The 24,383-nt window shown below is 39.0% G+C and overlaps 2 protein-coding genes across 4 annotated transcripts in view; one reads left to right on the forward strand and one right to left on the reverse strand.

Moving 5' to 3' along the window:
* Positions 1 to 101: 101 nt before the first annotated feature.
* Positions 102 to 14,123, reverse strand: GNPNAT1 (glucosamine-phosphate N-acetyltransferase 1). 3 transcript variants are annotated; one of them, XM_006053987.3, is made up of 6 exons: positions 13,985 to 14,123; positions 8,764 to 8,931; positions 7,730 to 7,792; positions 6,443 to 6,570; positions 3,819 to 3,880; positions 102 to 2,517 (listed from the first exon to the last, which is right to left on the reverse strand). In XM_006053987.3, the coding sequence occupies exons 2-6, from the start codon at positions 8,915 to 8,917 to the stop codon at positions 2,370 to 2,372; spliced, it is 555 nt and encodes a 184-aa protein (XP_006054049.1). In that variant the 5' UTR covers positions 8,918 to 8,931; positions 13,985 to 14,123; the 3' UTR covers positions 102 to 2,369. The 3 variants fall into 3 exon arrangements, with proteins under 3 accessions (XP_006054049.1, XP_006054050.1, XP_025152135.1); XM_006053988.3 differs by having other exon boundaries at positions 13,895 to 14,032; XM_025296350.2 differs by lacking the exon at positions 7,730 to 7,792.
* LOC123328331 overlaps positions 13,582 to 24,383 on the forward strand; it is a 35,181-nt gene continuing 24,379 nt past the window's right edge. The window contains exons 1-2 of the mRNA XM_044925548.2: positions 13,582 to 13,671; positions 13,866 to 14,465. Of these exons, the coding sequence (XP_044781483.2) occupies positions 13,582 to 13,671; positions 13,866 to 14,465 (690 nt within the window). The remainder of the gene's footprint in view (positions 13,672 to 13,865; positions 14,466 to 24,383) is intronic.

Raw genomic sequence — 24,383 nt, forward strand, 5'->3', positions numbered from 1 at the left:
AGGACAAATGAACATTGGATAATGAGAAGCACTTAAGGGTATTTTCTAAAACACTGTGATTACACACATAAAAATTAAGGTCAGAACAGGGAGGTCCCAAGTTTAGGCTCAAGATATTTTTTAATGATTATTTGAACAAGTTGGGAGTTGAAAGTGAGGGAATTTGTGTCTGAAGGCAGAGGTAAGGCCATTCATAGAACAGCTTCCAGCTCATTTTAAAAAATAATTCTTGCTTTTAGTTTTCCCCTTGTTAGCCTACCTACATAATACCCTTCATCAAATCTGAGATGTCATCATCAGCATCACTACACCATCTTTTTGATCCCACTAAAAGGCAAAAATATTGCTGAATAAATCATGACAAACAATTGATCATAAAATGCATCCAGATTTCCAAATGTTACATGTAAAAAAAGATGTGCATTTTAGTCAGTAAAATACAAATATATAAAACACATGGAACAAAATAAAAATCACAACTGCCACTTCATTATACCTTTTCAAAAGTGAAGAGTACTCAAAAATGTATTACTGAAATGTATCTGTGCAGTTTTTTTCATACTCAAGTTTACCCACAGGATGCCTTAGTAAAATCAAGCTTTTCTGGTGAAGTACAGCTACATGCAGATCATCAATTCCTCAGTGACACAATTTTTATGTGTTATACCTTACCTACAACTTTTGTTTCCTATGGGGGGAATTTAAGATAAGACTGTAAGAACATTATTTAAAGGGATTTATTGAAATAGCCAGCTTATATTCACATTGTTTAGTGGTAAGAATTATAATAAAACATTTGCCTTTTATTAGGGTCCCAGCCATGCAGGGATCTTAGTTCCCCAACCAGGGATCAAACCCATGCCCCTTGTACAGGAAGCAAGGAGTCTCAACCACTGGACCACCAGAGAAGTTTCTATTAGGTTTATTTTTTAACATGGGTTTTTAATTACCAGGATATACCTAATAAACCTACTGTTACCAAGGTTATAGGACTCCTTTTTCTTAAAAAGCAAAATTAGTTTTGTTGCTTTCACTAGGGACACACCAATTCATCTGCCTAGGTCATCAGCAGGTAAGTAGCACACCCTCTATTGGTAAAGAATTTCTATTATTTAGAAAGTTAACTAGCTTTACTGCATGGAGGGAAATAGGAAATCTAGTTGAACCAGGTGTGGGTCAACAGGATGAGAAACAGGTGGTTTTTACGTTCTATGTTCCTTTTACAAAGAGTACACAAAATTAAAATTTTACTAACCCTGACTCGACCTAATAATTTCAATAGACAACTCAAGAACTTAAGCACAGAAAACATTAGGATTCTAACAAAATTATTCATATGAACAGGTTTAATGTAACATGGAATGCAGAAGATAAGAACCAGTTGTGAAGTATCTAATTCTTATTTACTTAAAAAAAAAAATTAAAATCAAAATAGGATAGTGACCAGAATAATAGTACCATTATAGTCACATTAAATAGAAAAGCTTCCATCAACATTTTAAGGATGTAATAAATGTAGTATGATACATTTTAAAATGTTCCACAACTTTGTAATCCATTTTTCATAAAAATGTTAGAAGACAGGCTTTGGACACCCCATGGAAAAATGAGAAATAAGGTTAGAAATATATAATATACCAGGATTTATTTACTAACTCACTGTTAAAAAGTACCTTATATTTCTCTTAGATATTTAAACAAATGAATAATTATTATATTTCACATATAAGACGGGTAGTACTTCAGCTACATTAGAATTATAACAACTTTTAGATGTATATTTAATTGTCACATTTTATAAGTTAATCTTCATTTCTACTTCTTTTAAAGGCTCACCAGGTTGTCTGCCAGTACAGTATTAGGATAGGCAAATGTTGGACTGTACTACATTTAGTTATATCTAACATCCAATTTCATGTAACATGTGAAATGACACACCCTTAAGTGGTATTTAGATATATTTCTTTGAAACAAAAATATTAATTTTATGAATGTGATAAGAAACAATCTTATTCACTGTATGCTTTTTTTCCTTTAATGAGCAGTACAGATAGCAGACATAACTCCTTACTACCTATACTCTGACCACTAGGAAATGAAGCCAAACTTTAGAAAAATACAATGCAAGAAAAGATTCAAGTTAAAAATATACTCCTTTGGTTAAAAATCATCCCCTTAATAATTTATTTGTAATCTAAATTCAGCATGTCCCACCAGCCCAAAGTAATCTTCTAAGTGTCATTATACTTGTATCACAATCCAGTATTTATGGAGGTCACCTGGTCGCAGCAACAAAATATTTTAACTCAAGGAACAGAGTATAGCCTTGCTGCATCAGCTCCTTTGATAGATGTCTTTCTTAAAAGATTTTACTTTAGAAACCTCCGACACATGTAGTTTTCTTCAGATACTGTATATCCAAACTTTTTATAGAAACCGACATTTTGTGGTAGACATTCCAGGGTAATCTTATAACAGTTCAGTTTCTTGCTTAGCAAAGTTAGGGTTGATAATAACCTGAAATTTTAAAAAGGGTTGAGGGGAGAGGCATAGAGCATTTGTTAATAAAAATGGATATTAACAACAATGTGAGTGAATCGTTTACAAAACTTTGTTTACATTACAAATAGGTTTATATCATGGCCTTTCTCACTATATTCATTTAAAATTCAAGTTACAAATATATAAAGCATTTAAATCACCCAAAGCATTTTTTTTGTTCCAAATATACTTTATGTAGTAATCTCTGGTCTATTAATAAAAAGAAAACTCAACCCAAACCCTCTTTACAAGCAGATTTTAAAATTAATGTTAACACCAAAGACTGGCAGCCTTTTGAAAAATATGGCCAAAATTAGCCTTTGTATCTAAATTCTATTCATACTATATGAATGTTGAATGAATGAACTATATCAGTGTTGAATAGTCAAAACTATTCAGTCAACATTCCCACGTAAAGTGGATAAATAATTGCTTTGTTCTTTATTATTTTAAAAGCTACCTAAATATCTGTGAAAGAATGTATCAGGTTACCTATGGATTTAGTCTAATTAATATGAAGTGGAAACAAAAACATATACATCTTTATAAATTCTTAAAGAATCCAAACCAAGTATAAAAATGTGATTCTAACTGCCTTGAGAGAAAACCAGGAATTTCTCATGTTGCCCATACAGAAAAAAACCTCATCATTCTGAAGACAGAACCTCTTGCTTGAAGTTACACAATTATAAAAGGTATGGCTAAGTGAATGTGCACCAGAAATACTAGAAATTGGTCTGTTTTGTTCACTGATAGGTATCAAATACTTTGAATAGTATCTAGCACATGTGCTTAATATTTACTGAGTAAATTCCTTAAAACTCAGAAAATATTAAAAAGCAAATTCTAACCTATGAAAGGTAAAAGACTTAGATAAATGTATAGAGGATTATACAGTGAAGGCCGGTTCTAAAAGTCATATGACTGAGAACATGTCCTTTGTTTTTAAACATGATAGACAAATTACTTGACTCACCAGAAGTTTCTTCTTCCTAGTAATATGAAAAAGTGCTACTATTAAAAGTTAATAACTTAAAGGTGTTGGCTGTTTTAACAGTACAGTTCCAATTTCCAAACTTTATGGCAAAAATTATATATAAAAATACTTTTCACTAAATTCAGTCTAAGCTATAGAGTGAGAATGGGTTCATAATTAATGACACTTAAAAAACTTAAAACAGGGAAACATTTTTAACAAGTATCTTGGCAAGAAAATGTAAATTGAAACACAGAGAGTAGCTGCTTTATCCAGGGTTACCTTGTTTCTGCCTACTTACAATTTGCCAAGCTGCTTTCCTCTGCATTCATCACTAACAACAACATCTTCTACTCGTCCTCTCTGAAAATATACACAATGTTTAAAAGACTAGGCATGTAGGTTTTGTTTTCAGTTAAATCAACAAATGATGGTAAGAATTCATTGATAAATGTTTTATAAACCTTAACTTCAAAAATTGCAAATTTTTAAAACTTATTATAGAGGAAATAATATAGTGAATCAATTTGTGGCCTAATTCACCCATATCCTGAGCCATCCCATCCCATTATTTTAAAACAAATCTCAGAATCCACATCACCAAAATGTAATCTTGTTACTAAAGGTACTACATCCATTATCCTATTTCTGCTTAAAAGCAACTTATTTCAGACATACAAATACAATATACTAATTTCTAGTACAGAAACCACACCAAAATTCATACCTCACAGAATACATTTCAAGTGTTTATCATATTCTCACTGGGTTATCTAGATCTTGTTTTCTTTACTATTTCCTGTGAATCATGAGGAGTGAAGGGACTCTACAGGCATTAGAAGGGTCATGATTAGAACATGTTATTCTGAACCCTTTACCACTGGGAAACTGATGGGAATTTGTGTTAAAGTAGTACATTCCAAGTATCATTTTTGAAAAAAATTAGCATTAGTGATTCCAAACACTAATTCCACAAATTCCACAATGCTGACTTGATTTTTCTACATCTATACCAGTTCTCTTCAAGAAAATTAGAGATACCAAGGGAACATATGCAAAGATGGGCTCGACAAAGGACAGAAATGCTATGGACCTAAGAGAAGCAGAAGATATTAAGAAGAGGTGACAAGAATACACAGAAGAACTGTACAAAAAATATCTTCACGACCCAGATACTCACGATGGTGTGATCACTGATCTAGAGCCAGACATCCTGGAATGTGAAGTCAAGTGGGCCTTAGAAAGCATCACTACGAACAAAGCTAGTGGAGGTGATGGAATTCCAGTTGAACTATTCCAAATCCTGAAAGATGATGCTGTGAAAGTGCTGCACTCAATATACCAGCAAATTTGGAAAACTCAGCAGTGGCCACAGGACTAGAAAAGTCCGTTTTCATTCCAATCCCGAAGGCAATGCCAAAGAATGCTCAAACTACCGCACAATTGCACTCATCTCACACACTAGTAAAGTAATGCTTAAAATTCTCCAAGCCAGGCTTCAGCAATATGTGAACTGTGAACTTCCAGATGTTCAAGCTGGTTTTAGAAAAGGCAGAGGAAGCAGAGATCAAATTGCCAACATCCGCTGGATCATGGAAAAAGCAAGAGAGTTCCAGAAAAACATCTATTTCTGCTTTATTGACTATGCCAAAGCCTTTGACTGTGTGGATCACAATAGACTAGAAAATTCTGAAAGAGATGGGAATACCAGACCACCTGATCTGCCTCTTGAGAAACCTATATGCAGGTCAGGAATCAACAGAACTGGACATGGAAGAACAGACTGGTTCCAAATAGGAAAAGGAGTACGTCAAGGCTGTATATTGTCACCCTGCTTATTTAACTTCTATGCAGAGTACATCATGAGAAATGCTGGGCTGGAAGAAGCACAAGCTGGAATCAAGATTGCCGGGAGAAATACCAATCACCTCAGATATGCAGATGACACCACCCTTATGGCAGAAAGTGAAGAGGAACTAAAAAGCCTCTTGATGAAAGTGAAAGAGGAGAGTGAAAAAGCTGGTTTAAAGCTCAACATTCAGAAAACGAAGATCATGGCATCTGGTCCCATCACTTCATGGGAAATAGTGGAAACAGTGTCAGACTTCTATTTATTTGGGCTCCAAAATCACTGCAGATGGTGATTGCTATGAAATTAAAAGACGCTTACTCCTTGGAAGGAAATTTATGACCAACCTAGATAGCATATTAAAAAGCAGAGATATTACTTTGCCAACAGAGGTCAGTCTAGTCAAGGCTGTGGTTTTTCCAGTGGTCATGTATGGATGTGAGAGTTGGACTGTGAAGAAACCTGAGTGCTGAAGAATTGATGCTTCTGAATTGTGGTGTTGGACAAGACTCGAGAGTCCCTTGGACTGCAAGGAGATCCAATCAGTCCCTCCTAAAGGAGACCAGTCCTGGGTGTTCACTGGAAGGACTGATGCTGAGGCTGAAACTCCAATACTTAGGCCATCTCATGCAAAGAGTTGACTCATTGGAAAGACCCTGATGCTGGGAGGGGTTGGGTACAGGAGGAGAAGGGGACGACAGAGAATGAGATGGATGGTATCACTGACTCAATGCACAAGAGTTTGGGTGAACTCCGGGAGCTGGTGATGGACAGGGATACCTGGCGTGCTGCGATTCATGGGGTCGCAGAGAGTTCGACGCGACTGAACTGAACTGATACCAATTCTAACACCTTACAGAACAATTTTTAGCAAACAATTCATATTAATAACATTTTCTGTCTCACAACTCTTAAGAGAATGGGAAAATGACTAAGTGATTTCTAGAAAGCAAAACTATTCCAGGCTATATTTTGCTCTCCATTTTGCAGTAAAAAGCAGTGGGAAAACAGACTTGTCTGATGGAAACTCAAAGTTGATATCCATTTTACTCATAAGCATTAATGTGAACACATACCTTAGCACAGGAATGGATGAATTTATGTTCTATTATCAGAGTTGCTGTAGCAACTATCTGGCCTAAAGTTACATCTTCCACAACTGTAACATAGTAATCCCCAGATTTCTTCATGTGCTCAAAAGATTCTGTGGAAATTGGAAAAGTATGTTATATGGACATTAAACTTTATTAGGTACCAAAAAAAAAAACTAGAATTAGCCAAAACAATTTAATGAATATTTAAAGCTATTTTACCACAGTAAATTACAACTTTGTGTCTAGAGAAAATGTCAAGTTATTAAGCATGACCATGTATTTGAAACATCAGCAGTCAGTACTGACTAGAACATAGTCCATACGTTTAAAAGATCTGCTAGCAGAATGAAGGAAGGCTAATACAGCTATTTTATAATCTGACAAAGTTTTCAGTTTTCCTCTTGTGATCCCAAATGTTTCATGATTACATGACCCGTTTTATAAATACAATCATCATTTTTGTTTGCTTTGAAAATACCCTGTGAAATAGATAAAAAATAAGTCTCCATTTCCCAGTAATTTTTCCAAAGCCACATAGCAAATAGGAGCAAAAATGGAATAAAGACCTTCTCCTCAAACTGACTCATATTGATGAAATAACATGATTTCTCATCTAGTATTCCCACAAAGAAGAATTTAGGAATAAAAACTGAGCCCAAGAGTATTAACATACTGTTTATTTCTACAGTTGTATTCTAGTAATGGGTCTGAAATGGGAAGAAATAGATTCAAAGAAGGAAAACAGAATCACAAAATAATAACCTTCATTTCAAGAGGGTCATATAGAGTACAAAATAAAATTACCTATTGAAGAAAATGAAGAAGTTAGGAAGACAGTGTTAAGAGCACTGGGTGGAGTTAGGAAGGTTGTAGTTTTTTCCTTACCAACAACTCCCTGTGATTTTGGGTAAGTCAATTGACCCTTCTGGGTTTCTATCGTCACATATTACATTTTTTGACAACGAAGTTTCTGAGAAATAACCTAACTACGTGAAAGGAAAATACTATAATGAAAATCTCTAAAACTGCCACCCAGGTCCTATGCTATAGTAATTATCTAAAAATAGCCAGGTATTTTGTAAAACATAGTAGTAGTTACTTTTGGATTCTAGAATAGATTGGCCACATTAAACAAATAATAGCTAATTTGTTATTTGAATATTTTCCAGCTATTTGAACAAAACAAGTAGACACTGAACAGAGTTTGAAACAAAAATATAATCTTGTTTCATTTCTTTTTCTTCAGGAAAAAGAGGCTGTAGGACTTACTCATAAATTGTTCTGGGTTGACAACTCCAGTCTCTGTCAGCTGACCTAGTACCTTAAAAAAACCTAGTTTTGAAAAACAGATTTCAAGTCATGAGAAGAGCAAATATATATTAAAAGAAGCAATGTGTCAAGCTGGTGGGCATTATTTTTTCAAAACTTTATGTAATGAACCATTCTTAAATTATTTTAAAAGATTAAACAAACCCATTCTTTCTATATAATCAATATGTAAAACAATAATAGATTTTACTAATGTTTTTGCCTGCATAAGATTTTTGGAATAGTGCTGACCTTAAGACTCAGTATATAGAACCAACATATACAGTTTTAAATGTAATTTGCAGTAGATTCAAGGCAAGGGATGTCAGATTTTCCCAAATATATGCTTTGGTTTTACTTAAAAATGCAAGATTCTCATTATGACCAAATATGATATTATTTGTAAAATATAACATTATTGAGACAAGTTTTTTTTAAAGATTCCTGATTAATGTTATATTAATATGAACAGCATAGAACTTTGGGAATCTTAACTTTTATATACTGAAGAACTGATTTGACCAAAATAATTTAAGATTTCCTGCCAAAAAAATGAAACTGTAAAAAGTTGATTTTTGGTTACTGAAATTTAAGGATATTATTTTGGAGAATTTAGATATTAAAAAAAGGAATACATGTAGACAAAACCTTTTGCAACTCTCCGAGGCAAATTATCTTCATTCTCATTTTCCATCCAGCTTCTTAAGAGAAGATTCTTACTTTTGTGTCATTATACAAGGTAATTTCCCCCTTTTTGCTGCTTAATTAGGAAGGAGCACTGTTGTATATAAGTCATTTGAAATGGTGTAATACAGTACTGTAGTACAGTAATATCTGGCCTATACACATTGTAATTAAGTTCTCAGTCACTTTAAAATTTAAGCACAAAAAAGTAATATGAAAGTCAAATATTTAAAAAAAATTAGCAGCATCATCATGTGGAAAAAACAATGCTAATTATAAGTCTAAGTAGCATTTATAAACTTAGCCCATACCTCTATTTAAATCAGCAGTACAAAGAGGCCTCAAAACCAAACCTTCTCCAGGATGTGTTGGGGAAATGGCTGGAGAAAATGTAGCTGTATTCTGACTCCAGTCCACTTCTTTGAGTAGACTTGGGTCAAACATAGGAGTTTCATCAGGTTTCATCTTTGCAGTAAGATCTAAAACAAAATTTTAAATGTTAAGGCATTTTATTTAATAGAAAATTTTTGATTGGTAAGATTGTCAATTTCTTAATAAAAATAAATGGCACTTAGAAAAATCTTTAACAGGCATGCAAGATACTTATTTTAGTCTATCCTGAATGTAACATCAAATGCCACAGCTAGATCTATATAAAAAACTCAGAAATTCTGTCATATAGTAAATGAACGACTAAATTTAGAAGTTGTTACACTTTTAAACTCCATTTTTCTAACAGGGCTTTTAAAATTTTTCCTATGGGCCAGTGCTACCAGCGTAGCATTTTGAACATCTGACTTTTAAATGACTTTTTTTTTTTTACATTATTGGATTAAGGAATAATTTGTTGGTTTTATCTGATACTAAGGAAGACTACTGAGCATGTACCTTTAAAAAAAATATGAACCATGAACAGAAGATTCTCTGCATTCACTGGAATATTTGGTCTCAGCTACGATAAATTCACACTAAGTATCTATTGGATTTTGTTTTCATAGCAGGTTTTCTAAAAATCTAGAAGTTGCTCAGCTGCATCTAAGCAACTTTTTAAGAATAGCCTGTGTTTTTCATGCTATTGGAAAATGATCAATTATGGTATTTTTCTCTCTTTTTTGAACATTCAGAAATGGTCAGGTTCTTATTAGGTGTAGTCTTAATAAAACTGAAACTAAATGAAAGCTATAATGCTAGAATGAAAAACATGAAGCATAGAAACAGGTTGGGGGCACACTTCTGTAGAAGAGGATTGCTGGAGGAAACAGTCTTCCAAATAATTACCAGGAGACTGTGTGGTAACACTAAACTTTCATTTCTAACACCACACCCAGTTAAACCAGAGTTGATCCTTGAACAGCACGGGTTTAGGATGCCAGTCCTCCATGCTGTCAAAAATGCGCAGTAGAAAATTCACATATAACTTGTACTCCGCCCTCCGTATCTCTGGTTCTGTAACGGGGGATTCAACCTACTTTGGAATGTGTAGTACTGTAATATTAATGAAAAAAATCTGTGGGTAAGTGGATCCTTGATGTTCAAGCCTATCTTATTAAGGATCAACTGTATTCTATTTGATACCTGCCTCTAGTTCTTTGAAACAGAATTTAAAGACAAAATCAATCTATATGCGTAATATACTACCATAAAACAAAGCAATACAGGAAAAAATTAAAGTCCACTTAATAACAGAATAACTTCCACCAATAACCCAACTCGCAGATGTTCTCTTATTTCATAAATCACAGTATGTCTAAGGGCAACTACTTTTAACTTTTCCATAAAGCTAGATTATATTGCATAACCCAATGTAACTACATAGGGAATGCTGCAATCTAGCAGAGGCTTTGGGAAGGTAGTGTGGTATAATAATAGAAGTTATTATTTGTTCAGCACTTATTATGTGCCAGGCATTGTTCAAAGAACTTTACACATTACTCACTCACTGTAACAATCCTAGAATACTGATGATGATTATCTCCATGTTAACAGATGAGGAAATGCAGGTGTAGACAAGTAACTTGCCCAAGGTCACAAAATTATAATACCAAAGCCAAGACTGAAACGTAGATGAGGAAAGACCATGAGCTCTAGAGTCAGACCTGATATTCAGATGTCAACTGTCTGATCATGGCCGTGTAAATTAAACAATCTGTTTTGTCATTTGTAAAATGGAGATGAAACTGTTGAAGAAATGGCTTAGTGTATACAAACACCTAACAGTACCTCGCACACTACACATGCTCAACAAGATATAATTTAGCTACTAATTTAAAATTTATTTTTGTATATGTTCATGTTAACTTTTCTTTTTATATATTCATTTTTTTCACTTTTAAATTAATTCATGAGTCACACTGCTGGGTACAGCGGCTACAAAAAGGTTATGCTTATGTTAAACTGAAAACATTCTTGGAAAGGAAGAAAACTTGCTCTAAACACTGTGCTTGGATCTAAGAACAGTAAGGAAAGGAAATTGTGATGATTAAAACAATCATTCATAAAATTTAACCAGCTTATGGTCTATTTGGGGACTTCCTCCGTGGCTCAGCAGTAAAGAATCCACCTCCAAAGCAGGAGATGCAGGAGGCTTAGGTTTGATCCCTGGGTCAGAAAGATACTCTGGAGGGGGCATGGCAACCCACTCCAGTATTCTTGCCAGGAAAATCCCATGGACTGTAGTTGGACTTGACTGAAGTGACTGAGCACACACCCATGGTTCATGTGAAACAGGTTTTTTTATAAGTAATTTTAGTGCATGCACTTTAGTATTTGTTCCAGATAATTGGGCCCCTGATTAAGGTCTTGATTACTCTAATCTGAAAGAAGGGGCTTCCTTGATAGCTCAGTTGGTAAAGCCGCCACCTGCAATGCAGGAGACCCCGGTTCGATTCCTGGGTAGGGAAGATCCTCTGGAAAAGGGATAGGCTACCCACTACAGTATTCTTGGGCTTCCCTTGTGGCTCAGCTGGTAAAGAATCTGCCTGCAATGTGGGAGACCTGGGGTCGATCCCTGGGTTGGGAAGACCCCCTGGAGAAGGGAACAGCTACCCACCCAGTATTCTGGCCTGACCAAAGAGTTGGACATGACTGAGCCACTTTCACTTTCATTTGGGCTTCCCTTGTGGCTCAGTTGTTAAAGAATCAGCCTACAATGAGGGAGACTAGGGTTCAATCCCTGGATCCGGAAGATCCTCTGGAGAAGGGAATAGCAATCCAGTCCAGTATTCTTGTCTGGAGAATCCCATGGACAGAGGAGCCTGGCGGGCTACAGTCCATGGGTTGCAGGGTCATACACGACAGAGCGACTAACACACACACAAAATTTAGTCAAAGCAGCACTCATAACCTATATTTGGAAAATAAGAATTTCAGGCTAGTTAAAATTCTTAAAGCATTCTGGATAGAAGTAAGAATCCATATCCTTATCACAATCAAAAATTAATATCAAAATGTTTATATGAGCTATTTTATAAAACAGCCATACTTAAGGTTACCATCTTTTATTTTACTATGTCACCATGTAGTAAAATTCTGTTGGTGTCCAATTAATATATTGAGCAAGTTAAAGTAAGATGTGATTTGATACTAAATTTCAAAAGATTTTAGAAAACAGCAAAATTGTTAAGTTTATTTGGTTTGCAAAAGATAATTTTCAGGATCTTAAAGTGCCCCCAGGTACCACATTAGGAATTTGAAGCCGAATTCCATCATTATCACTGGAGTCTTATTTGGGATTTTGGGTTTTTTGGCCAGGGGTCGGGGTGAGGGGTGTGCTGCTTGTGGGATCTTAGCTTTCCAACCAGGGATCGAACCCAGGTCTATGGCAATGAAAGCACCAAGTTTTAACTGCTGGACTGCCAGGGAATTCCCTTGTTGGGGTCTGTCTGTGAAGATTTTAGACTAATTTTAAAAACAACCCTAACTGTTAAGTATTTCTCAAAAACCTTTTCTATTTAAGTTAGCATGTATTTAAAGCCCCTTAATGCCTAAGATTAGCACAATAAATGCCTAGTGAATGAATAACAAATGGTACAAGACTTATCTGGAGGTCATTCAGAAAATCCAGAAGAAAAAAAGATTTCCAAACTGCCACAAATTATATCACAAAAACCATACAGCCAATTCATTTTTACTAAGATCACATCAGTTGGTTGACCATTCTTTGGACACAATTTCAACAGGTTTCTCACCATCTTTACTAATACACAAGGGGATGAGCTGCTGCTAGGAGCAAGCAACTGAGAGCAACAAGTAATAGATACTGGGAATGAAGATTTCAGAAGTTGATAGAAAAATTTAAAAAACAATCTAAGGTCAAATCTAAACTTGTCTTTATATCTCATGAGCTCTTGGAGCATTACTTTATTTAGTACACGGTTAAAGCAGGAAGGGGACCTTGTGCTGTTTGAGACTTTGGGGTTCGTCTACATACATTTCATAACAATTTCAATTTGAATTTTGAACCTAAGAACACTTCATTCACTGATGATTTTAATAGGCTTGGCTATATTAAATTATGCAATTACACTTCAGTTGAGAATTTTAAAATTTCTTGATAGTTTATTTGATCCCTATAATTTAGGCATTATTCCCAGTCTATCCATGAGCACACTATATAGCACGTGGAGCTTTCAGGACTTGACCTCAAGGTAATAGCCAATGAGTGAATCTTAAATCCTCCAATGTCGTTCTTGCCCTACAGTATCATACTCAGTAGAGGCCAATCCTTACATCATCGTGCCAGACTGGGAGCTATTTCCCCTATTCTAAAAAATGTCAGTGAATCCTGCCTAATGAAACTGACCTAAATGATTTCCTGAGATCCATTCTAGGATTCATTCACGAGTGTATATCCTAACAAAACTAGTCGCCCTTCAATTTTGTATGGCATTTAAGAGTTCGATTTACATAAATGTTAGCTCCTGTAAGAGAAGTCACAATACTTAGTGTCTCTAGAGGGTAGAATTCCCCCGGAAGAGACAAAGGATGTCCGTCTTTCCCACAGTGAAACCCCAATTTAATCAGTGCAGGAGGTGATCTTCGGAGCAGAATCAGGTCCTCAAGTGGCTCCTGAACGCCGTGGGGTGCTCCTCCGAAGGGAACGGGGGAACGGGGGGGGGCCAACAGCGTTCATGCCCATTTCAAAACCGAAGGCGGCAGAGACTGAACAGCTGTTTCAATCCCCCACGTTAAAGCTGCCGAACGGAGTCAATTTCACCCTAGTCTCTGCTCCTGCCTTGCTAAGGCCACCTCCTGCATGCCTGGACCACTGACCACCATCCCTAACCTCTGCTCCAAGCGTGCGTTCGCTCAACTTGCTCCAAACTGCCCTCTACGCCCCCATGTGCACCCAGCTGGCGAAGATAAATGCCTGGATCCCCGAACGGAATCTGCCCCCGCCCCTCGCCGGGCCTAGCTCGCCTCGCCCGGGGGTATAAGTCACACCTGTTTGATAAACCTGAAGGTAGGCCCAACCCGGCACTCAGGGCATCCGGTCCGGACCTGCTCTCTCTCCCGACCCCCAGACTCGCTCACCCGCAGAGGTCAGCAGTCTGCGCTCCTCTCCAGGCTCGACGGATTCTCACCCACCCGGGTACACTGCACTGGATCCGGATCCGGCTTCAGAGCCAGCCCCACCTCTTCCCGCCTCCCGCGCTACAGTCCGCTGCACCTCGGCCGCTGCGCTCGCAGCCGCCAAGACGTGGCAGCACCAACGCCTCCAGCCCGCCCCTGCCCGCTTACGCAGGGCCGCGAGCAGGGGAGGGGGAGGTGCCTGCGGAGGGGGCGGGGGCGAGGCCCGGAGGTCGGGGCGGAGTGGAGGCGGGACCTGCGGCTGACGTCAGCACGTGGGGCGGGGGCCGGGAGGAGGTGGAAATTCTCTGGGACTCCACCCGCCCGGCGCGCCGGGAGGAATCCTCATCTCGGCCCGCACTTCCTCGCTTGTCAGGCTCCCACTACGGCCTCGGTGTCTCGGTTTAACTGGAAAATAATCTTGCCTCGGAATCAGCTAAGCACTGTAAGTGGTGACTAGGGTGTGTATCTTTGATTCGGACACCAGTCTCAGCGCCTTGCCCTCTTGTTTGCCCCTTGTTGCACCTTCCCTTCAGTCAATTCATTCATTGATTAGGACTTCGGGTACTCACTGGAGGCTCGAAGCTCCTCATCCCCAGTTTTCTGAGTCACAGATCCTGCCTCTGTGAGGTAGAGTCCCTGCATTCTACTCCAAGACTGCGTTTTAATTCCCGCTCAGACTCTTTTTGGATGAACACGGTGACTCTCAGCTGCAGCGACTTTGCGTCCCAGAAGGCAATTAACAATGGGTGGTCATTTTCAACCTTGAGTCTGGGAGAGAAGTGTTACTGTCCTCTCACATGATGATAGAGAGTGATGTGGGTAGAAGTCAGGGACGCTGCTAAATGTTTTACAGTATACAGGACAGCTCCCCACAGCAAACAGTGACCTGGCCTCAATGTCAGTATTGCTAAAGTTGAGAAACCCTGGATCAGGAGAAGAAAACTGACTTCTCTGACTTCCCACCTCCCAAGCGACTTACCTAACTAGCAGGTGTCCTCATTTCATAGATTGGGAAACAACTTCAGAGATGTTAACTACTTTACATAACCAAAGTTATATAGCCAGTAGCTCTTCTTCTTTGTCTTGTACCATAAATTTCAATTTATTGACTTTGTTTTTAATACTGTTCAAAGGATTAGCATTTTCTGCTTATTTGTGAGACTTAAATTTCAGATAACTTTCTGATTGATGTATTCTCAAACCTTCAAATACCTCTCTCCATCCTTGTTTTTGCCTTCATGTATACAAAACAATTAAGATATAAACAAAAGTAAACACTAATCTTAAGAAAGGGGCTTCCTAGGTGGCACTTGTTCAATTGCTCAGTCGTGTCTGACTCCTTGAGACCCCACGCAGCACGACAGGATCTTCTGTCCTTCACCATCTCCCAGAGCCTGCTCAAACTCATGTTCATCAAGTTGCTGATGCCATCTAACCATCTCGTCTTCGATCATCCCCATCTCCTCTTGCCTTCAGTCTTTCCCAGCAATTGGTCTTTTCCAATGAGTCTGCTCTTCCCATTAGGTGGCCAGAGTATTGGAGCTTCAGCTTCAGCATCAGTCCTTTCAATGAATATTCACGAATGATTTCCTTTAGGATTGACTGGTTTGATCTCCTTGCACTCCAAGGGACTCTCAAGATTCTTCTCCAGCACCACAGTTTGAAAGCATCAAATCTTCAGCGCTCAGCCTTCTTAATGGTCCAACTCTTACATCCATACATGACTACTGGAAAAACCATAGTTTTGAACATACAGACCATATTTATCGGCACAGTAATGTCTCTGCCTTTTAATACACTGTCTAAGTTTGTCATAGCTTTTCTTCCAAGGAGCAAGCGTCTTTTAATTTCATGGCTGCCATCACTGTCTGCAGTGATTTTGGAGCCCAAGAAAATAAACTCTCACGGTTTCCATTGTTTCCCCATCTATTTGCCACAGTGATGAGACCAGATACCATGATCTTTGTTTTTTGAATATTGAGTTTTAAGCCATCTTTTTCACTCTCCTCTTTCACTTTTGTCAAGAGGCTCTTTAGTTCCTCTTCACTTTCTGCCATTAGGGTGGTATCATCTGTATATCTGAAGTTATTGATATCTCTCCCTGCAATCTTCATTCCAGCTTGTGCTCTATTTAGCCCAGCATTTTGCATGATGTACTCTGTATACAAGTTATATTTAACTTATATAGCAAGGTGACAGTATACAGCCTTGATATACTCTGTTCCCAATTTGGAACCAGTCCATTGTTCCATGTCCAGTTCTAACTGTTGCTTCTTGACCTGCATGCAGGTTTCTCAAGAGGCAGGTAAGGTGATCTGGTATCTCTTTAAGAATTTTCCACAGGTAAGGTGGTCTGGTATCGCTTTAAGAATTTGACCGTGTGTTTTTGTGATCTACACAAAGGCTTTAGTGTCATTAATGAAGCAGATGTCTTTCGTGAATTCTCTTGCTTTTTCCGTTATCCAGCGGATATTAGCAATTTGATCTCTGGTTCCTGTGCCTTCTCTAAATACAGCTTGTACTTCTGGAACTTCTCAGTTCATGTTCTGTTGAAACCTAGCTATAACGATTTTGAGCATTACCTTGCTAACATGTGAAATGAATGTAATTGTGCGATAGTTTAAACATTCTTTGGCATTGCTCTTTGGGACTGGAATGAAAACTGACCTTTTCCAGTCCTGTGGCCACTGCTGAGTTTTCCAAATTTGCTGGCATATTGAATGCAGCACTTTCACAGCATCATCTTTTAGGATTTGAAATAGCTCAGCTGGAATTCCATCACCTCCGCTAGCTTTGTTCTAGTGATGCTTTCTAAGGCCCACTTGACTTCACACTCCAGGCTGTCTGGCTCTAGGTGGCACTAGTGGTAAAGAACTTGCCTGCCAATGCATGAGATGCAAGAGACATAGATCCCTGGATCAGGAAGATCCCCTGGAGAAGGAAATGGCAACCCACTCCAGTATTCTTGCCTGGAGAATCACCATAGGCAGAGGAGCCTGGTGGCCTACAATCCGTAGGGTCGCAAAGAGTTGGTCACAACTGAAGCAACTTAGCATGCATGCAATAAAGAAACATACAACCTTGTTTTCTTTCAGACTTCTGGCCCTATGTTTACAACAGGTTCCCCCTGAGCAAAAGAACCCTGTGGATTTTATAATTTATCAGTGAAATAATCAATTACAAAATTGATCACAAGCCACAGGAGTTCTAAGAGGTACCCCAGAAGATCTGCATTCAAGACATACTACTCCCTGATTGCACCATGGGAACCCAGTTCTTCCTCAACAGTCAGATTCAGTCAGTCTGGCCAGACAGTGACCCTCTTTTCTTTGACTGTCACGATGAGCTCAAGGTAGCCCAGTGACAGTATCAACTTATAGTTTAATAGAACCATTGATGTGTCCTCTAATGATTTTTTTAATGGTTTTTTTTTTTAAAAAGAATTGGCATAAAACGTATTAAATATTAGTTTTAGGTCTTCAACATGATGATTTTGATATATGTATTATATATGTGGGGAAGTGATCACCACAGTAAGTTTAGTTAACATCCATAAACCTCACATTATTGCAAATTGTGTGTGTGTGATGAGAATTTAGGATTTGTTCTCTTAGCAACTTTCAGATATACAGTACAGTGTTGTTAACTATGGGCTTCCCGGATGATATAGTGGTAAACAATCTGCCTACAATGCAGGAGATGCGAATTCAGTCCCTGAGTTGGGATCCCCTGGAGAAGAAAATGGCAACCCACTCCAGTATTCTTGCTTGGGAAATCCCATAGACAGAGGAGACTGGCAGCCTATAGTCCACAGTATCACAACAGAATCAGGCACAACTTAGCAACTAAACAACAATTGTTAATTATAGTCACCATGTTGCTCAGTTCAGTCACTCAGTCGTGTCTAACTCTTTGCAGCCCCATGGCCTGCAGTACACCAGGCTTCTCTGTCCATCACCAATTCCTGGAGCTTGCTCAAACTCATGTCCACTGAACCGTTGATGCCATCCAACAACCCTCCCATCCTCTGTTGCCCCCTTCTCCTGCCTTCAATCTTTTCCAATATCAGGGTCTTTTCCAGTGAGTCAGTTCTTGCCATCAGGTAGCCAGAGTATTGGAGCTTCAGCATCAGTTCTTCCAATGGATATTCAAGACTAATTTCCTTTAGGATTGACTAATTGGATCTCCTTGTAGTCCAAGGGACTCTCAAGAGTCTTCTCCAGCACCACAGATCAAAAGCATCAATTCTTTAGCACTCAGCTTTTTTTATAGTCCAACTCTCACATCCATACATGACTACTGGAAACACCATGAAGTGAAGTGAAGTCACTCAGTTGTGTCCGACTCTTTGTGACCCCATGGACTGTAGCCTACAAGGATCCTCAGTCCATGAGATTTTCCAGGCAAGAATACTGGAGTGGGGTGCTGTTGCCTTCTCCAGGGGATCTTCCCAACCCAAGGATCGAACCCGGGTCTCCCGCATTGTAGGCAGACGCCTTACCGTCTGAGCCACCAGGGAAGCCGGAAACACCATAGTGAAAGTGAAAGTGAAGTCACTCAGTCATATCTGACTCTTTGTGACCCCATGGACTGTAGCCCACCAGGCTCCTCCATCCATGGGATTTTCCAGGCAAGAGTACTGCAGTGGGTTGCCACTTCCTTCTCTAGGGGATCGTATCTTCCTGACCCAGGGGTCGAACTCAGGTCTCCTGCACTATAGGCAGACGCTTTACCGTCTGAGCCACCAGGGTAGAAGAGTGATCCATAGCTTTGGCTACATGGACCTTTGTTGGTAAAGTAACGTCTCTGCTTTACAATATGCTATCTAGGTTGGTCATGCCTTTTCTCCCAAGGATATATTTTTTTTTGGTGTTAGTTTTAGAAGGTCTTGTAGGTCTTCATAGAATCATTCAACTTCAGCTTTTTCGGTATTAGTGGTTGGGGCATAGACTTGGAAAACTGTGATATAGAATGGTTTGCCTTGGAAACAAACAGAGATCATTCTGTCGTTTTTGAGATTGCACCCAAGTACTGCATTTTGGACTCTTTTGTTGACTGTGAAGGTTACTTCATTCTGCTAAGGGATTCTTGCCCACAGTAGTGAATATAATGGTCATCTGAATTAAATTCACCCATTCCAGTCCATTTTAGTTCACTGATTCCTAAAATGTTGATGTTCACTCTTGCCATCTCCTGTTTGACCACTTCCAATTTACCTTGATTCATGGACCTAACATTCCAGGTTCCTATGCAATATTGTTCTTCAGAGCATCAGATTTTACTTTGATCATTAGTCACATCCACAACTGGGCACTGTTTTAGCTTTGGCTCAGCTTCTTCATTCTTTCTGGAGCTGTTTCTCCAGTGTTCTCCAGTAGCATATTGGGCACCTACCAACCTGGGGAGTTCATCTTTCAGTGTCCTATCTTCTTGCCTTTTCATACTGTTCATGCAGTTCTCAAGGCAAGAATATTGAAGTGGTTTGCCATTCCCTTCTCCAGTGGACCATGTTTTGTCAAAACTCTCCACCCTGACCTCTTGGGTGGCCCTACAAGGCTTGCCTCATAGTTTCATTGCGTTAGACAAGGCTGTAATCACTTGTTAGACAAGTGATCAGTTTGGTTAGTTTCCTGTAATTGTGATTTCCATTCTATCTGTCCTCTGATGGATAAGGATAAGAGGGTTATGGAAGCTTGCTGATGGGAGGGACTGGCTGTGGGGGAATCTGGGTTTTGCTCTGATGGGCGGGGCCATGCTCAGTAAATCTTTAATCCAGTTTTCTGTTGATGGGTTGCTTCAAAATCACTGCAGATGGTGATTGTAGCCATGAAATTAAAAGACTCTGGCTCCTTGGAAGAAAACTATGACAAATCTAGACAGCATATTAAAAAGCAGAGGCATTAGTTTACCGACAAAGGTCTGTATAGTCAAAGCTATGCTATTTCCAGTGGTCATGTATGGATGTGAGAGTTGGACTATAAAGAAAGCTGAGTGCTAAAGAATTGATGCTTTTGATCTGTGGTGCTGGAGAAGACTCTTGAGAATCTCTTGGACTGCAAGGAGATCCAACTAGTCAATCCTAAAGGAAATCAGTCCTGAATATCCATTGGAAGGACTGATGCTGAAGCTCCGGTACTCTGGCTACCTGATGGGAAGAACTGACTCACTGGAAAAGACCCTGATGCTGGGAAAGATTGAAGGCAGGAGAAGGGGATGACAGAGGATGGGATGGTTGGATGGCATCACTGACTCAATGGACATGAGTTTGAGCATGCACCAGGAGTTGGTTATGGACAAGGAATCCTGGCTTGCTGTAGTCCATGGGGTTGCAAAGAGTCAGACATGACTGAGCGACTGAACTGAACTTCTTCCAAGGAGCAAGCATCTTTTAATTTCTTGGCTGGAGTCACCATCTGCAGTGATTTTGGAGCCCAAGAAAATAAACTCTCACTGTTTCCATTGTTTCCCTATTTATTTACCAGTAAAGTAATGGGCCCGGATGCCATGATCTTTGTTTTTTGAATGTTGAGTTTTAATCCATCTTTTTCACTCTCCTCTTTCACTTTTATCAAGAGGCTCTTTAGTTCTTCGCTTTCTGCCATAGGGTGGTATCATCTGCATATCTGAGGTTATTGATATTTCTCCTGGCCATCTTGATTCCAGCTTGTGCTTCATCCAGCCCGGCATTTCGCATGATGTACTCTGCATATAAGTTAAATAAGCAAGGTGACAATATACAGCTTTGACGTATTCCTTTCTCAATTTTGAACCAGTCCATTGTTCCATGTCTGGTTCTAACTGTTGCTTCTTGACCTGCATGCAGGTTTCTCAGGAGGCAGGTTAGGCAGTCTCGTATTCCCATCTCTTTAAGAATTTTCCACAGTTCCTATGTTGTGTGTGTGTGTGTTTGCTAAGTTGCTTCAGTTGTGTCCAACTCTTTGCGACCCCATGGACTATAGGCCACCAGTCTCCTCTGCTTCAGTGTTGGATACATGTAAATCTATAAATGCTATATCTTCTTATTGGATTCACCTCTTTATCATTCTTCTTCATCTCCTATTATAGGTTTGTCTTTAAGTCTTTTGTCTGATGCAGATATAGCTACCACAGTTTTCTTTGGTTTTTGTTTGCATAGACTATTTTCGTCACTTTTTGTCTCTGTGTGTTCTTAAAGCTGATGTCTCTGGTAGACAGCATATATTTCAGTCTTGTTTTTGTTTTGTTTTTTATCCATCAGCCATCTATATATTTCAATTGGAGAATTTATTCCATTTATATATAAAGTATTAATAAGTATGAGCTTATTGCCATTTTGCTGATTGGTTTCTGGGTGTTTTGTAATTCGTTTGTTCTCTTCTTCTCTTGCTCTCTTCTGTTGTGATGGGTGATTTTCTGTAGTGGTAACCTTTAATTTCTTTATCTTTTGTATACCTACTATAGTTTTTTGCCTTGTGGTTATCATAAGGCTGACATGAAATATGCTATATTTGTTAACAGTCTATTTTAAGTTGATAATAACTTAAGTTTGCACACATTCTGAAGCTTTACCCCCTTCACATTTTATATTTTTGATTTCACAATTTGCATCTTTTTATCTTGTGTATGCATTAACAAATTACAGTAGTTGTAGTTATTTTCCAGGTTTATAACTGACTAACCTACCACCCTTACAACATTAGGTTATTCTGAATTTAACTCCATGTCATTAAGTCTTTTTCTGGGATTTTATCTTGTTCTTTTCTTTGGAACTAATTCCTCTGTGTTTTCCATTTTCCCTGACTGTCTATATTGGCTTAATGCCATGTCTCAGTCTTGAAGGAGTGGTCTGATTCAGAAGATGGAATTTCTTCAACCCTGTTGTAGCTCATGCCTCTCACTTAAACCTTTGTGGTTATCCAAGCAGCCTTCTGTGTTCTTACAGGCTCCCAGTAGTTGAGGATCTGCCAAGATTTGTCTGCATCCCAAAGGGGAGGATCTCAGTCAGCACCTAGAGGCGGACTAAACGGAAGCCAGACTCTCAGGCAGCACACTTTAGTATGTGAATATTTTCCTTCAGGGGAGGACTGGTAAATGAATCTGTCTGCTCCCTCTCTGCTGAGCCCTGAAGGGATAGCCAGTTTAAAACTTTTTTTTTTTTTTGCTATCATCCCATTGAACCCATGAACACAGGCCCACTGGTCACTGGTGCCAGACCTCTGAGGGGCAGTCACAAAACCCCAGGTGGCAGATGTGTGCAAAAGCGCCTTTCTCAGAGACACGAGCAGTATAGAGCGGGGCACAGAGACAGCATTAAGGTGGCGCCCACTGGCCTCCCTAGTCTGTGGAGAGGAGGGTAGTCATCCCCTCTGGCCACAGCTATTAACAGAGCTAATAGTCTTCTCTCATAGAAAGACTGGTCAGTTCAGTCTGCTCCCTCCACCCTGGGCCTGGGAGGGATAACTAGTGAAAAGGTGTTTCTCTGTTTGTTACAGTCCGGTGAGACCCTTGAACAGAAGCCTCACTGGCCACCAAAGCCAGGAGAGCAAGTGGCATCCTCCGGGCAGCAGCCACAAAACCTGGGGCATCAGACATGCTCATGAGCCCCTTTCTGAAAGATCCCGGCAACCTGGACGAGGTAGGAGGAGAGCGGGAAGATGAACCTACCAGCCTCTGTGGTTTCTGGAGAGCAATAGTCAGCCCTTGGAAGCATTTTAAGTTAGAAGCCTGTCCCTTGGGCTTTTAAGGTTAGTGACTAGCCTCTTTCATGGAAAGACTAGGTTCATTTCAGTCTGCTGCCCCTGCACTGGGCCCTGGGGTTTAACCACAGGGAATCCACACAGTCTAAGATCTATTGGATTAGTCTGCTATAGCCTTGTGGGTCTCATGTCTGCAATCCCTGTTGGCTTTCAGAGCCGATGTTTTGGGGTCCATTTCTCAGGTGGAAGTCTTAAGAGTTGGGATACCAGCAGTGGGGTCCAAACCCTTCAGTCCTCTGGGGGAAGCTGAGTTGTGAGTTCTCTGCTGGTTTTATGTCACTGCACGCGATGAGGTTTATGGTGAGATTGTGTCCCACCTACCCATTTAGATGTTGGGGGGTTTGGTTCATCTGATGTGTATGAGTTGCTCAGTTAGTTTCCGGATGTCTTTCAAAGGAAATCAGTCTGTGTGTAGCTAAAGATTCAGTGTGTCTGTGAGAGGTGATTTCAGGATTCTCCTGTGTTGCCATTTTGAAGCAGAAAAACATTTTTCAGTTTCTTATAACAAATGCTGCATCACCAACATTCTTGTTGGGTTGGGTAATGATATTATGTGGGAAAAAATGAATATCAGTGATTGAATTGAAAAGTGATTCAGGATGTTGGATTCAGTGAGAAGTTTTAAGAATACCTTAACCGATTTATTTTCTTCATATTTTTCTCTCAGTGTATGCACAAGAACTAGATATAATGATCCATGTTTAGTTAAGTATAAAGGACTCTTTTACTAAGAGTTAACATTCCAAAGAAGTATGTGTTATAGAAGAAGAAAGTGTGTTATAGTTTTTAATTGGCCATATTTTTCTTTCTTAGTGGTTTATAATAAACTAGTTTTTTATTATATACCAGTAAGAAAAACTAATAGTGCATCTTACAGTAGGTATATCTTAAATAAATTGCTTCATTTGGTTCTCAAATGAATACTGTAAGATCAGGCAAATGAAATTTGGGGAATTTTCATTTTCTTACTGGTGAGGTTGTATTTTATTTTATACTTTTGAACCTAACCTAAAAAACTAGTTCAGAGATTTGTTTTCTGTAACATTCAACCACAAACTTAAAAGCATTTTTACTGTTGAGTAGATCATGTTCCATAATGACACCTGTCTTAAACTGGGATATTACAAATGAAAGATGAAAGATGGGAGTTAAGCATAGGTGTTTTATGCATGGAGTCAAGGAACACTCAGATATGACAGAAAATCCTGGATAGGAAGCAAAAGATTAAGGCTGGGAGAAATGTGGTGGTATGCAGTGTATCTCAGGTCTGGTCAAAGTGCTTTCATGACATTTATTGTTGCGTTATAGATTTAGGTCTTCTTCTTGAATCTTTCAAAGATGGTTCATTTCTCCTAAACTGTGCCTTCAGACTATGTAGCTGTCAGTTTGCCTGGATTAGTAGTCAAGTTCTTCCTTCTATGCAGAAGAAACCAATTCTGGAAGGATTATTAGTTTACAGAATCGGTGGGAAGCCTGGTGAGAGCCAAGATCAGACAATGATGATAGAAGCAGCCAGTAGCCCAGTGAGCTGCTCAGAATCTGGGACGGCCAGGATTTTGGCCTTTCAGTTTCCTCCTGTCCAAAGTCAAATGTTGTTCAGTTCCCGAAATGGGGATTCAGATCAT

The sequence above is a fragment of the Bubalus bubalis genome, chromosome 11 (genome assembly GCF_019923935.1).
Source record: "Bubalus bubalis isolate 160015118507 breed Murrah chromosome 11, NDDB_SH_1, whole genome shotgun sequence".
In the NCBI taxonomy this organism is placed as follows: Eukaryota; Metazoa; Chordata; class Mammalia; order Artiodactyla; family Bovidae; genus Bubalus; species Bubalus bubalis.

Bases quoted from the DNA above. Each gene is read 5' to 3' on its own strand.
- GNPNAT1 (XM_006053987.3), bottom strand. From the start codon at position 8,917: ATGAAACCTGATGAAACTCCTATGTTTGACCCAAGTCTACTCAAAGAA. The intron at 7,793-8,763 runs GTATGGGCTAAG...TTTCAAAACTAG, and splicing joins TACTGCTGATTTAAATAGAG to GTTTTTTTAAGGTACTAGGT. The intron at 2,518-3,818 runs GTAAGTAGGCAG...TTAAAATTTCAG, and splicing joins GGAAAGCAGCTTGGCAAATT to GTTATTATCAACCCTAACTT.